The sequence below is a fragment of the Harmonia axyridis genome, chromosome 5, assembly GCF_914767665.1.
Source record: "Harmonia axyridis chromosome 5, icHarAxyr1.1, whole genome shotgun sequence".
NCBI lineage: Eukaryota > Metazoa > Arthropoda > Insecta > Coleoptera > Coccinellidae > Harmonia > Harmonia axyridis.
The window spans coordinates 17,635,805-17,650,566 of NC_059505.1; the positions used below are offsets into that span (position 1 = coordinate 17,635,805).

At 34.8% G+C, this 14,762-nt stretch overlaps 1 protein-coding gene across 3 annotated transcripts in view; it reads left to right on the forward strand.

Moving 5' to 3' along the window:
- LOC123681264 (SID1 transmembrane family member 1-like) overlaps positions 1-14,762 on the forward strand; it is a 66,455-nt gene that overhangs the window by 18,438 nt on the left and 33,255 nt on the right. For all 3 annotated transcript variants that reach the window (XM_045619567.1, XM_045619565.1, XM_045619566.1), the window contains exon 5: positions 13,123-13,206. In XM_045619567.1, the coding sequence (XP_045475523.1) occupies positions 13,123-13,206 (84 nt within the window). The remainder of the gene's footprint in view (positions 1-13,122; positions 13,207-14,762) is intronic.

Consider the following 14,762-nt stretch of genomic DNA (forward strand, 5'->3'; position numbering starts at 1 on the left):
ATATCTCGAATACTTTACTGAAGTTGCTCAGAATAACAATAGGTCTATAGTTTTCGACCATATTTTTGTCCTTTTTGTTTTACACAGGGCTGACTCAACCCTCCCTCCAAATTATAGGGAGAAAGTGATAATCTAAAAATAAGGGTAAAAGGTCTAGCCAGAATAATCGCGCAGTCTTTCAACAGCAATACATGCTTGATAAAACTAATAGCTGTCATCATCATCATTGGAATGACCAAGCACTAATTAGATTCTTATTGTATTCCTGTAGAAATCAAATTTGATAATTTTACATGATACTCCCAAAAAGCAAAAGAGTAATATGGTCAAAACAAATAGATCCTTGAGTCTCTTGCTACCCACATCGAAAACAATTGACAGCTAACTAAACTGAATAAAGCATTTGAAAAGGAACGAACAAGCTCGAAATCTTTCTATTTACTTGATACCGTTTACTACTCTAACCTCAGAGGGAAAATTTTTCTTCTCTGAGGTAGTATTGAAGAATATGATAATTATTTGCGAATTTATACAGTAGGGGCAACACTTATAGACAGTCGATTATTGTTTTTATGAAATAATGATTTGTACCGCTTTTGAAATGTTTTTTTGTAGTTTTTTCTATGAATAAATTTAAAATATAACAGTTATAGTCACATTCCCCATATCGTCAACTCTTTTGCAAAAAACGAAAAGTTACCAACTTTCTTTTTTCATTTGCAAATTAAAACTAGTCACTCCCTTCCATGTAGAATATTAGAAATTATGAGGAAACTCCATAGAAATCGGTGATTTGTAAGAATAGAAATTCAATATTTCATTTTGAACTGAGCAGTCACGTGGTATTGTTCCCTCTTAAAGATTTAATTTACTTATAGAGGACGAGTCAATAGTGCAATAGTTGAGTCAGTTAATCTTGGAAATTTTGGGCCATGAGAATTTTGATGGAATCAACATATAAGCTTAATTTATTTTTGACTCTACATACTGGTCCGAAAGTGAGTGTAGAGTGACATTTTTTATGGCCCATACCAGACGGGTATGGCTATGCGGAATCACAGAACGACAGACAGACACTATACAGAGTCTGAAATGCATTTTGCGAGTGAACATTTCCAAATCGGATAATAAATAGTATATTACATACCGAGTTTGTAACTGATCTATTAGAACCCAGCTGCAAGGTAGCAAACCAAGGTGCGAAGCGCCAGGGTATGTTGCAGATGCGAGGCTGAAATGATATTCCCCGAAGTTTTATTTTACTCACAATCGGAAAGTAATCAAAGGATTTCTAACCTTCAAACCAGTCGGTAAGCAAATCATTACATACTTCATACTTTCCCGGCTAACAAATATCACTTTCCCGGCTAGCATGTGTCACCTATCTTATCTATGATCATAACGATTTTGTCAAATCCAATTTATGGTTGAATCAACTAACTTTTTATGTCTCTCAGCAACGATTCACAAGTTGCTTGAAAATAATTCGTAATAAGTACCATAATGAAAATCAATGCAAGTAATAATTGTTACCTTAACCGGAATATTGATGAGGTATTTGTGCGTAAAATTATTTTCATCCCAAAAGTGTTCACAAGCTTACACTTCCTTCGATAGACCCGAAAGAAAATATTTAAATAAGTGCTAGTTATGTGCATGAAATTTTTGTCTAAGTACCGAAAGCCGTGGGTAATTTATTCTCTCAGACATAAAACCTTGAAGCTAAACAAAAGCAAAACTTTGACCAAAAAATCAAAAAATTAAATTTTGAAAATTTATATTCTTGAATAATTGACACCCAACAAACCTGAAAATTTTGATGGAACAGAATATAATAATACTCAAGGCAAAAGTCTTGGCATTGATAATTTCGCTGTTCATTTTGGCTTTTTAGATATTGAAAACTCAAAGCTTGATTTACTTACCTATATCATGTTCTTGTTAGTGTAAGTTGAGTTGAGGTATTTTATAAGATAAAAGGAAATGAAGTATGGTGTAAATAATCAATAATTGGGAATATTGAATCATCGTTCACTGATTTGTGGCAGACGATATTGATATGATGAATTATTAATATTAGATAACAGATAAGATATCTAATCATTGCTATTAGCAAAACTCTCACAGAAAAACTGGTGTAGAGTTTCGCCGTGAAATTAAAAAATATTTTGCGTCCAACACTTCTCTATACTGAGTGGAAGGTACTCCTCTATCTCTATTTCAATATTAGAAGAACGATAAACTTATGGATCTATTTTTGGTTATTTCCGTTGAGCACTTTATAACTATTTTTGAGCATGTCTATAATCCAATAAATTATAGACGCTTTCATATGTAGTTATTATGATTTTACTGCTGACAATAGGTTTCAATATCAAGAGTATGCACTCGCAAATTCGGTTTATACCGGCTATATACACCCATCATTCCGGATCTTACAACATTTTTCATAAACCACAGATGAATATTATTTTGACTTCTGATGAATATTAATAATGAACCACAGATAACATCATTCTGGAGAGTAAATTAGAAGAAAGTTTATGTATATACCATAAACAGAACCAGAATCATATTACACAGTACGTAATTGCAACAATTTGTAGTAGGTATAATTTTGATGAAGTGAAATGAATGAACTATCTGTCTGTCTGTTTGTATGTACACTATATTCTCTGAAAATTCCACGTATTCCATTCGGTTCCCACAGTCAGATTAAAATCAACTTGGAGCAGTACTCGGCATTGGTTGGAATCGGATGGAATATAAAAGGGTACTCGACATTTTTCGCGGTTACAAAGTCGTGCACCCAAGTAAATAATGAATCAGTATTCATGGAAATATAAAACTACATAAGTTAGGTTGCACAGTGCACTGTAGAAGTGTGGTTCATTTCGTGTTTTTCAAAATTTTCCCATCTTTTATAATAATTCGTAGTTATGAGTTAGTTACTTTTAGGTACCATCAAAGCGTTTAACCGATACCACTTATATCAGGCCTATTCACAAAGAAGATTTCAGCCGAAAGGTAGGACATCACATTCAAATATGCATAACAATCATCCATAAATAAATAGTTTCGTTATTGATTACGATACGTTACATGGAACTACACAAATTTTATCTTTATCGCTGGTATGTTCTATAGTTTCATCTTTTGTTATTAGTCATATCTTGTGGTTAACTACTTCCTTCTCCAGATAGGAGATTAAATACCAAAAGTTTCATAATTTGCAAGTCACGCTATCCGATATTGAAGTCGAGATCATCATGATAATCAACAAGTTAGCGATCTGAAAGTTATTTTTCATGAATTAATTAGATAAAACAACGAGAGAAGCACTTACTTGAGATCAGTGCTTATTGGAGTTGGGGATTAGAGAACTGTTATACCTATGTATTATTAAGATGACGAGATATCAATATTTTCGGTTAGTGTGTCTTGATGAAGAATTTTTATGATACCATCCTCCTGAAATTTGGCATGAACATTCTGACAATTTTACATATTCGGACAATTGTTTCACATAGGTATGTAGACTAGGTATATGAAGATTTTTTTTTCAGTTCTGCTTTATTTTAGTTGTAGATCTGGACCAGAACAAATAAAGAGATTGATAATAAAGTTGAATTGTTTAAAGTTAGATGGATTTATAGGCAAAATTTCAACTTCGTCAGATCTATTGCGACTGAAATAAGTGTTAGTTTTTTTTCGAAATTCTTCTTGAATTTTTTACGGGATTACGGAAACAATACACATGAAATTTCGCGTAACAATTGAAATTTATTCTATGTTCCTATGCAAATCAAATCCCAATCTGCTCTGATCCGCTGAGGATTCCACAATTTCAACCCACAATAATATGAAATCAAATCAAACTTTCAATAAGAATGGTAAATACAATCTGGTGAAAAAAAAACGTAATTCTGAATTCTAATAGTTTTCTCATTTTCAGCTCAATTTTCAAAATATATTTCAGTATGAAGTGTAGATGAAATTATTACTTTCAACTTGCACATTCAATATTTTGTTAAATGCTGGTTTAGTAGTGTCTATGAAGGTTCAACCGAAAGTTTTAATTTCGAAACCTTCTATGGAATAATTTAATAATAACAATGGAACAAAGCGTTAGCGGTAGGAAATGCTCCGGGAACCACCTATCAAAGAGATCTATTCAAGCAATTATAATATAATAATAATAATATAATGTTTATTCACTATAAACATCAAAAAAAATTATCTGGTACAATGAATAGATGCGTCGTATATTTGAGGACATTAAAGAAACTTTCGCATTTTCTAGTTGAGAGAAACAAGGATATTAGAGCCAAATTTCTTCCTGACTCTCGAATCCTTGCACCTCATCATCTATTGTGCATCCTTTTTAACAGCAACATTGCTAAGTGCGAAGTCATAAAAACAAAAAATCGGATACCAGCCAGGCAAAACAACAAAATGAACCCCATTGGCAAAAAAGGCTAGAAGACAAAGTTCACAGCATTCGAAAAGATATTGGAAGGCTCACCCAATTGGCAAAAGTTTTACTGTCCAGTAGACTTAAAAAAATTATGAATATAATAATGAATCGTCACCGGCACGGGGCGAATACAGAGGAGGACGCAGGGGGTACTTTACAGTGCCCTCCCCCCCCCTTTGAAGAAATCCTGTATCCGCCACTATACTGCCATCATACAAAATATGATCCACATAACTAAAATGCTCCAAAAATGTGTACTCCGAAAGACTGAGAAGATACAATGAGGGCTATAAAAGAAAAGAGGATAATATGATATTCAAAAACTTCGAAAGAAAATTATGAAGAATGTTGAGGGATAATTTATCACCTAAATCTGAAAGTTGTCCTTGTGCCGAAGATATTGAAGTTTTTGAACAGATCAACTGGCAACATCGTCCCCTTACAACTACCAAGCTAATTGGACCAGTAGTGAAGAACGATCATATGAGAGCAGTTTCTATAGAAGAATTTCATGAAATATTGAAGAAAACACACAATTGGTAATCACCAGGCCCAGATGAAATCCAGAACTTTTGGTTAGGTTAGGTTAGAAATTTTGGTGTCTACACCGCAGGCAGGTGTTATCCATAAATAGTGTTAAGAAAATCCAATGAAAATACCCACATGTTTCACAACAGTTGCCTCTGCGGTGGGAGAAAAAAAAGGCCCTGAATAAGTTCAAGAAATATCCGACCGATCTCAATATGGTAGAATTCAAAAAGAAGAGATCTGAGGCTCAGCAAATTATAATGAGAGCTAAGAAGTTATCCTGGAAATTTTATGTAGAAAAACTCAACTCAGATACGAATGTAGTAGATGTTTGGAAAAAATTCCACAAAATAAATGGAAAAAGTTTCACACAAATTCCTACAATATTTGAAAAGGATAATTCCATATAGGTACACCGATAAGAAAGTCATATCCAATATATTTGGAAAATACTTCGAATCCGTGAGCAGTTCAGAAAACTATTCACTCGCATTCCTCGCACCAAAAGATGATGTTGAAGTAGATCTAAATTTGGATGAACATAGCGAGAATCCTTGCAATGGGAATTTTACTATCCAGGAACTGGAACACACTCTTAAACAATGCGGAAGGTCTAGACCAGGAGGTCTAGATGACATCCCTTACGAATTTATCAATCAAATGATTGATAAATTCGTAAGATTCTTCCAAATGGAAGAATCTGATAAGCAAAAACTATTAGATACCTACAATAAAGTTTGGAATTACTCTTATTACCCAGACGCTTAGAGGAGACACTTATTATCCTTATTCCTAAATCAAACGAAGATCACAGGTACATTCAAAGCTATAGACCAGTATCCCTTACCCGTTGCATGAGTAAAATACTGGAGAAGATTATTAATTCACGTTTGGTGTGGTACCTAGAGAAGAATAATAATAATATTATGATAATCTTAATTGAGTGAATACTCTCATAAATAATAACCAAATGGTTTTCAGAAATAATAGATCGACAATAGATAGTATGGTCATGCTTGAAAGCGCCATTCAAAAAAATTTCGCTGAGAAAAACAGCCGTATTTTTTGATCTAGAGTGTGCCTTTGATATTACATGAAGATATGGTATTTTGAGAACTCTCTTTGATTGGAACATGAGAGGAAAGTTGCCTTAATTCATAAGGCATTTTCTCAATGGAAGACGATACAGAGTGTGGGTGAAAGACGAAATATCAAACTTATACACACTCGAAAACGGTGTACTTCAGGGATCTACACTAAGTGTCACGCTCTTCCTCATAGCAGTAAATGGGTTGTTGGAAGGAGTGGATGGAGATGCTGGAAGGAGTATGTTCGTTGATGATCTAGCTATTTTCTACTCTTCTGATAGCATAGAGAACATAGAGGAACGGTTACAGGAGGCGATCAATACCATCATTGCGAATACTAAAAAATATGGGTTCAAACTGTCCACAACGAAAAATAAATTGGCAGCCACTTCTGCAGACTAAGATCCCCACATGGCAACCCAAAGTTGTTCATAGGAGAGAAAAGCTTGACATACGAAAAGGAGGTTAAATTTTTGGGAGATTTATTCGACTCGAAGCTGACATGGGCTTCACATATTAAGTATCTAGAAAAGGAATGCAAACCTATCCTCAACATGATTTGGTGCATAGCGGGGATCGGTTGGGGAGCTGATCGTGATGTTCTCCTTACTATATATTGTTCTCTGATTTTATCTAGAATTGTCTTTGGAGCGATAATATATGAGTCCGCAAGAAAAAGCTGGTTAAAAAGAATAGACTCGATACATTGTAACGGTCTGAAGGTAGCAATAGGTGCATTCCGAACAAGCCCGAGGGAATAAATATACGTAGAAAGTGGCTTATGCCACTATCCATAAGAAGGAATCTGCTGATGACAAACTATGCCGCCAGATTATTGGCCGACAAATCTTACCCGGTTCATAATATTTTGTGTGGTACTATGAACGAATCAGCAAGTCAAATGACAAGAAACACATTGAAGCAAAGACTATCCTCAACCATGGGTCGCTATCCTCCACCTGATTTGTTTCCTCTTATAATGTGCCAAATATAAAAAAAAACAAACCTGTCTTCTTCTGAAAAATAAGTTCGTGGCCATTATAACAGAGTATCAGACGGATTCAGAGTTCTTGTACACAGATGGCTCGAAGACAAACGATGGAGTTGCGAGTGCAATTTTAATCAATGACACACACTTGGACATCAAGCTTGTAGCATATTTTCGCCGAGATGTATGCTATATGGCAGCCTTGACCATAACTCTTTCGTCATTTACTCAGACTGTCTCAGTTCTTTGGAGAAAATAAGGAACTCCCTTGATTCAGATGCACTCTGCAAATTGGTCCAATCAACATTATCATGGTTGAAGAAGCAAGAAGAGACTATCACATTCATATGGACTCCAGTACACTGTGGCATTAGAGGGAATGAAATTGTGGATCAAGCAGCCAAGAACGCTAGTTTGGAGGATCCTCATTGCTACATCAGAATAAACAATGCAGGTTTAAAAAGTTATAACAAGAACAGACAATTGAAAGAAATAAATGGGTCAGTCCTGAAAAAGAACACGTCAGGCATAGTCGTAGTAACAAGAACAAATACATAATAAAATGGCAAAACATATGGAATCAGAGCAACAGACAATTGAAAGAAATAAATGGGTCAGTCCTGAAAAAGAACACGTCAGGCATAGTCGTAGAAAAGATACAGCACTAACCATGCTCAGAATAGAACACAGATGTATAAAAGGTAATGAAGTACTCACAGTAAAACACTTTCTGATTTATTGCACGAAGTATCAGGAAATTCGTGATGAACTAGCTTGGCAAATATTTTAAAAAGAAACCCAGACTCGAAAAATAAGATTTTACAGTTCTTGCAACGAACTGAACTATTGACAAAAAATTGATTTATTTCACCCAAACTTGATCACTTGAATGATACTACATATTTATTGATTTATATATTTGTTCGTTCATATTCTATTTATATATGATATCTATTTATTCATATATTTATTCATTCATATATTAGTTATTCATATATTTATTTATTCACATATTTACTTATTCATATATCTTTATATTTATTTGTTTGTTTATTTGATCGTTTGTTTATTGGTTTGTTTGTTCATTTATGTTTATACAACATACAAAGTACACGTTTTTCTATTTATATTCTGTTGTAAGCTTTCTTTTGGCATAATTTCTAAACTCAAAGTTTCTCACTGAACGGCTAATGACCCTGGCAGTCGATGCCGAAATAAATCTTAAAAAAAAAAAAAACCGGGACCACTTACCTCCTACCGAAGGATTTGCAACACACAGCGGATCTATCAAAATACAGACCAATTTTATCCCTACCAACAATATACAAAATCATCACAACATGTTTAGCATCTCCTATCTACAAATATTGAGAGAAAAATAATATAATGACAACACAGCAGAACAGATGTTCCAAGAATGCACTAGGATTGAAGGAACTACTCATATTACTACGAAATCTTTGAATGACATATTTTGACTATAAGTAGGCTTTTGACTCAATTCCACATGACTGGAAGATGGAATTCCAGATTTTGGAAGATCGATCCAATAACAATAAATTTTCTGAACATTTATATCTTTGAGCTTTCATAAAAATAAAGGTTTGAGCTTCATTTCCCTAGACTTTAATGTAATGGCGCTCAGGAAATCTGCGACAATGAGTTCATATATTGTAGAGACCTCAGTACCTTTACTTGTTCAGCAATTGCATTTTCTTACTGCGGGGTGGAAATTAGCCCACGGCCTAGTCTTGGGCTGTTTTTCTTATTTTATTCAATCTCTCAAAGAAGTGAATGAGATGCTATATTTTTTCGCAACTTGTCTTCTGGACATACCTTCAATTCTTTTTTTGCAGGTTGAAAGTATTCTTCACTCTGACCTGCTTCAGCGGTTGTCTTTTGGCGAGATCTATAGAAAAATTTAAAAAAAGACGTAATGGCGCTCAGTTGAGCGGTGTTATCCCAATAGACGTTTTTGAATTAACAATCACAAGGCATTAACATTCTGGACTTAGATCGAAAAATACCTATCCGAATCCCAGAATATTAGATCAGTACTGACTCATACAAAGAAACTCACTTTAATGTTGTGTGCTGCGAACTTACTAACGTTATACAATGTTGCATGTTTGATTTCAATTTTTAGACGCTTAGATAAGGCGACGTAGCATTTAGCTATGTACCATTTTTATAAAGCTAAAGTGGTGAGCGGCATCAATCGATAAGCGCCATTCTCCCTGTTTCGCCTACTTCATAGGTTATCAATTGAATTTCAATTTCAGATATAGTACTAGTAATATGTATAGGAAAAAAGGAAGAGATGACGCACCTTTTGTGAAATGCGCCGGAAATCAACTGTTTCGAACTGATCGTGGCCCTGAAATCATAAATAATTCTTTTGTTATTAATCTTCTATATTATAACATCAACATGAAAAAAACTCAAAAATAAAATAAAATACAAAATTCTCTCCCGCATCCCATGGGTGAGACGACGCATTGGGTTTGGGAGAGTTTGCTCAAGAGGCTCAACATAACAAATGCTTACTTTTCGGCAATTGTTTTATTCCCACAGGGCATATAGTAGTTTTTAAAGGATTTGCACGTGTCATAAAGCCACCTGCGTCACTCCACGTACTGAATCCATTCCACTGTAGATTTGGTATTTTCGTAGCGCTCCAAGAGACCTAAGCATTCATTTTCGTCAAAAGTTTCATCGTCTATGGAATCCTTTTCCATCGCACCATTTTCTTCAGAGGAAGAACTTACCAAACGTCATTTTACACGTTTTATTATAGCAAGGTTGTTTGTCATCAACTTCTTGGGTATGTTTTTTCTGATGTCTTTTGTGATGTTTTTCTAATTATTTTTTCTGACATTTTATTCTTCTTACGCTTTCCTACTTTTTCCCTCTCCAATCTTTTTTTATCTGCAATCAGTCAAGTTTTGTGCAGACAAAACTCTAAAGCTCTCAAGCTCAAATATTTATGCGCCCTTCTTTGTTAATATACCTTCTGCTCGAGACAGGGATACATCTTTGGCCTTTTGAATGCTCAAAGTGAGATTTCTTTTTGAAAATAGTGTAAAAAGTCGGTATTTTGGGTCTGAAAATAAAAAACCATTATGCGTCATCTGTCCCGAAATATCATGCGTCATCTATACAAACCCATGAGATAGATGACGCACCTGTTTAGGTTACAAAAAATTTCGGAAGATAGAGTTAGCTTAGTGAATATAGCTTTTATAATAACCCAACTTCAAACTAAATTCGTCAGAACGTCGACTTTTAGCGGATTTCTAATTAATAGTGGATCAAACCTTGCAATTTTTTGAGGTTCTTACCAACTATATATCACCAAATAACTTGTAAGTATATCTCACTTTTTCTAATGATTTTCATCGAACGGAAAGAGTAAACCGTCTGTATGCACCTGTCTTGGGCAACCGGCGCTGTGTGTACCAAAAACATGAATTATCGAATTACGTCTTCTCTACCGCCGCGTCATGTCTCCCTGTTTTACCCTAATTCAGGTCAGTACCGAATGTGATGTGAGGTACTGGTACAATATACAAGACAGGTATTGCATAGATGTGACTCTTCTTTTTTGTTAATTCCAAAGTACATGTAACCATCAATTGTTAATTACAATTTCGTATTTCTGAATTCCAAATAAGCGAATCCTGATACAAATGTATATCTATCTATTCTGATATATTGGGTGTTTCATTAATAAACGAAAAAACTAGAACAGTGAAGAGAGAACACCAAGGTGGCTCTAGCTATACCCCGTTTATTGGGTCGTACTGCCTTGGTTACCTAGATACAGGACGATTCATGAGTTTTGCTCATTTCTTTGAGAGTTCATAACAAGCGAACTACCCAGTATATATTTTTTTATATGTGACACACATCTTTCTTATATGAAGCTTTAATGAATCACTCAACGATTACAAGAAAAATCCAGGTACGGATTACCAAAAAATTATGAAACGATTTTATCCCTGAAATAACACCCTATATATCGAATATTTGAAAATCCGTTTTTGTATTTAGAAAGAGCAAGGCCGGCGCGAGCAATTTTGGCGCCTGAAGCAAAGAATTATTTGGCGCCCCTGCTGAAAAAGTAAGCACTCCCCCAACAAAAAACATTACCTGTCTCGATGATAATTAGCCATTTTTGATTTCTCTAGCAATTTTGCTATTCGTTTTTTTCTAAAGGCGTTTCCACTTGGTTTCTTTTTTTTCGGACATTTTTACCAACAATGAATTTCTGGATTTCTTCGACGCCGATGAACAATGCGTGAGTAATATATCTAATTCTCACATTCACAAACGATCATATACGATCGATGAAAGATTACCTATCACACCACAAGATACAAAAGGCGGTAAGGCATACAAAGCTTCGAAAACTAAATAGGATTAAAAACATTAAGCATTTATCAGTAACTAGTTTCGAATTCAGATTCGCAGGAATTTTCCATATGTTGAATGTGTAAACAACTTTCACCTAATTCGAAGTGTTGTTTTTCGTCTTTGTAAAATACACTCCATCCCTTATTCAATTAGGGTAATATGCAATGCAGCTTATATTGGTTGGGTTGCCATGTGTTATTTATTGAGCAGCAGCATATTAAAGACGGTTTGGTGATTTTTATTGCAGGGAATGTTGATGAACGAGCAAAGCAGACCAACCTCATGTTGTTCATAAAAATCAAGACTATGTTTCCTCAGAAATATGAAAGGGCGGCCACAAACTGGGCTAAATTGCCGCCCATCGAAAAAAGGCGCCTGAAACAGTCGCTTCACTGTTTCACCCCTAAAGCCGGTCCCGGGAAAGAGCACAAAAAACTGAACAAAGTCGCGTAATTAAAATTTCCGCACGGACAATTTTGCTGTACTAATTTTCAACCTGAAGAGGAATTTTTCGAGAAATCAATGGATATCAAAAAGTGATAATGAGTCACTTTTGGTGATAAATTATTGAAAATATCGATTTCATTATTGATAACTAATTATTATCAAACAAAGAAGCTTCCTTTTTTTCCTTCAGACTAACACATTGTGTAATTACCAGAAATATACAACTCCTTGTAAATAAAAAAAAATAGGAGAACTCTAAGTTCATACAGGGTGATCAATAACCATTTCCTCAAGAGTGAATTTTTTTTAGTTCAATAACTCTTCAATTAATCCACTGAATAATTTCAATTTTCGAAGTTTTTTCACCCTTTAGTATTGCCTTCCTTCAATATTTCTGAAATCGAGTAAATCAAATCCGGACCAGGAAAATTTTGGACTTTTTCTATTTTCGTGAATATTGGATCACCCTGTACGTTGATATCATGATTTTTTTCTCGGTTTCGTAATCACAAAGATTTGATTCATGATAAAAATTCTAAAGCTGTGATTGGTACTATCATAAGGGTGATCAAAAAACATTACCTCATGAAAGAAATTTCATAGTTCAAGAAATCATGAAATTATTGGTAAACTTATTTCGAGAACCACAGCTTTTCCACTCTTTACGAATGCCTTCCCTGAATTTTGCTCAAAGCCGAGAAATCCCTAGCGATTAGTTGTCATTCATAAAATTTGGAAAGGAACAAGAATAGTTTTATCGGTATATTTATATTTTTATATTCTGAAATCTTTTTTTTTCTGGATATTTCTGATCTAGAATACGAATTAACCCTTCTGAATATCAAGTTTTTTTTTTTTATTTCAAATTTTCTATGATGTATAACAACATCCAATTCTGAATCACTTACAATTTCTATCTTCTGAAATTCAATTTGCTTCTCTCAATTATATTTTATGCTTTCTGAATTACAATTGGAAGAGGTGTAGTAGATTACATACACTTATAATCGTACTCGAAAAGACGAAAAATTTTCGGGTCTCTGTACAATACAATTATGTCACTGTACAATAAGATTATGTCAAGAATATTCCTCATTTAAATTTTATAGGGATACAAAATATCTTCAACAACGATGAGGCATCTAGCTCTATTATTTCATACTCTTTTTTTTTTGCAGTGTCCAGTTTTTGATCTCAATGAGGACATAATGTTCAGGGGTAAATACCAGACAATATCAAGAAAAGGAGGGCTGACGATTAAAGTAAGTGCAATTCATTATAATAATTATTCAACCACCACATTTGTATGTACATGATGAGATTCGACTTTCCAATGTCCAGTCAAATCCAATTCTGTATGTCCGTCGGAAAATACCATAAATCTTGAGCGGAAAGACCGAGAAATATTCAGGTTAGGTTCGGATCTCGAATACTGCGGTTAAGTTCGAATAGAAGATCTATAAATATGGCCGTTTTATCTATTTTGAGTGCATACATGGGCGTAACGGGGGGGGGGGGGGTTATTGGGGACGTAACCCCCCCCATTGATCAGAAGGAAAAATTTTTTTTGGCAGAACATTGAAAAAATAACTTGGAAGATTTTGCTTCTTCAAAGTTGTTATTGTGGAATTACAGAAGTATCATTGTGAGAAGAAAAATATTTTTGAATTGTACTGCATGAAAAAATGCTTATTTGAAGTGTAAGCAATTTTCTCATTCATCAGCTATTTAAGCAAGATACCAAAATTCCCTCTCTTTTCAGTATTATTTCTTACTTTTACAAGTAGAATAGTATTCTCGCCCAAAACCGCGCCTAACCAAGAGCGAATAATACTATCATTTGAGAGAATCGGGGCACCGTAAGTGCCCCTCAATACTCGGCGCCTATGGGCCTAGCAAGTCAAGTGACCCGTCTGATTAATTATGTTATTGCTTATTGCAATCATCCAGGGTTGTCATGTTTCATGTTGGGGTATTTTCCCCCAAATTTGGGGGATTTTTCAACACTCTGGGGAAAATTTGGGAGACAACATTTCTTGGGGTATTTTTTGGGGGTTCCAGTTTTTCACTTGGGTGTTTTTGGGGTAAAAATTACAAATTTCGAATTCGATATTATATGTATTTCCCCACAACGGCCACAACATTCCGCGAAATGTTTTACTGTTCTTGCAGATGGAATGACAGACATCTCAACACAAGAACAAGCATCAATCGGCGTTAGATACCTATACAACAATGAAATTAAAGAAGATTTCCTTCAGTTTGAACCTGTTTCTGATTTAACTGGTAAAATCCTTGCGACAGTTATTTTGAAATCATTACGCGAGTTTGGAATTGATGCAAAGTATTTGAGGGAACAAGGATATGATGGGGCCGCTGCAATATGTGGAAAATTCAAGGGAGCATAGGCATATGTAATGGAAGAGCATCCGACTGCAATATATGTCCATTGTGTATCCCATAGCTTAAACCTTGCTATAAGTGCATCGTGTTCAATTTCTGAGATCAGAAATTGCTGTGGGACTGCAACAAAACTATGTGTGTTTTTTAACACCCCAAAAAGAATGGAGGTTATTACAAGAGCAATTGATAAACTGTTCCCTGAAGCCAAATCTACTCGTCTAAAACAACTCTGTCCAACTAGGTGGGTTGAGCGCCATGATTCAATATTACTACTTCAAGAAATGTTACCTGCTGTCCAGGAGGCTCTTGATGAAGTTTCACAGTGGAAGGATGTAGAATCAGCGTAGATGGCATTGCAGCTTTTATGTGCACTTCAGAGTTCATTCTTTATAATCAGTTTGCAAGAGAGGGCTAG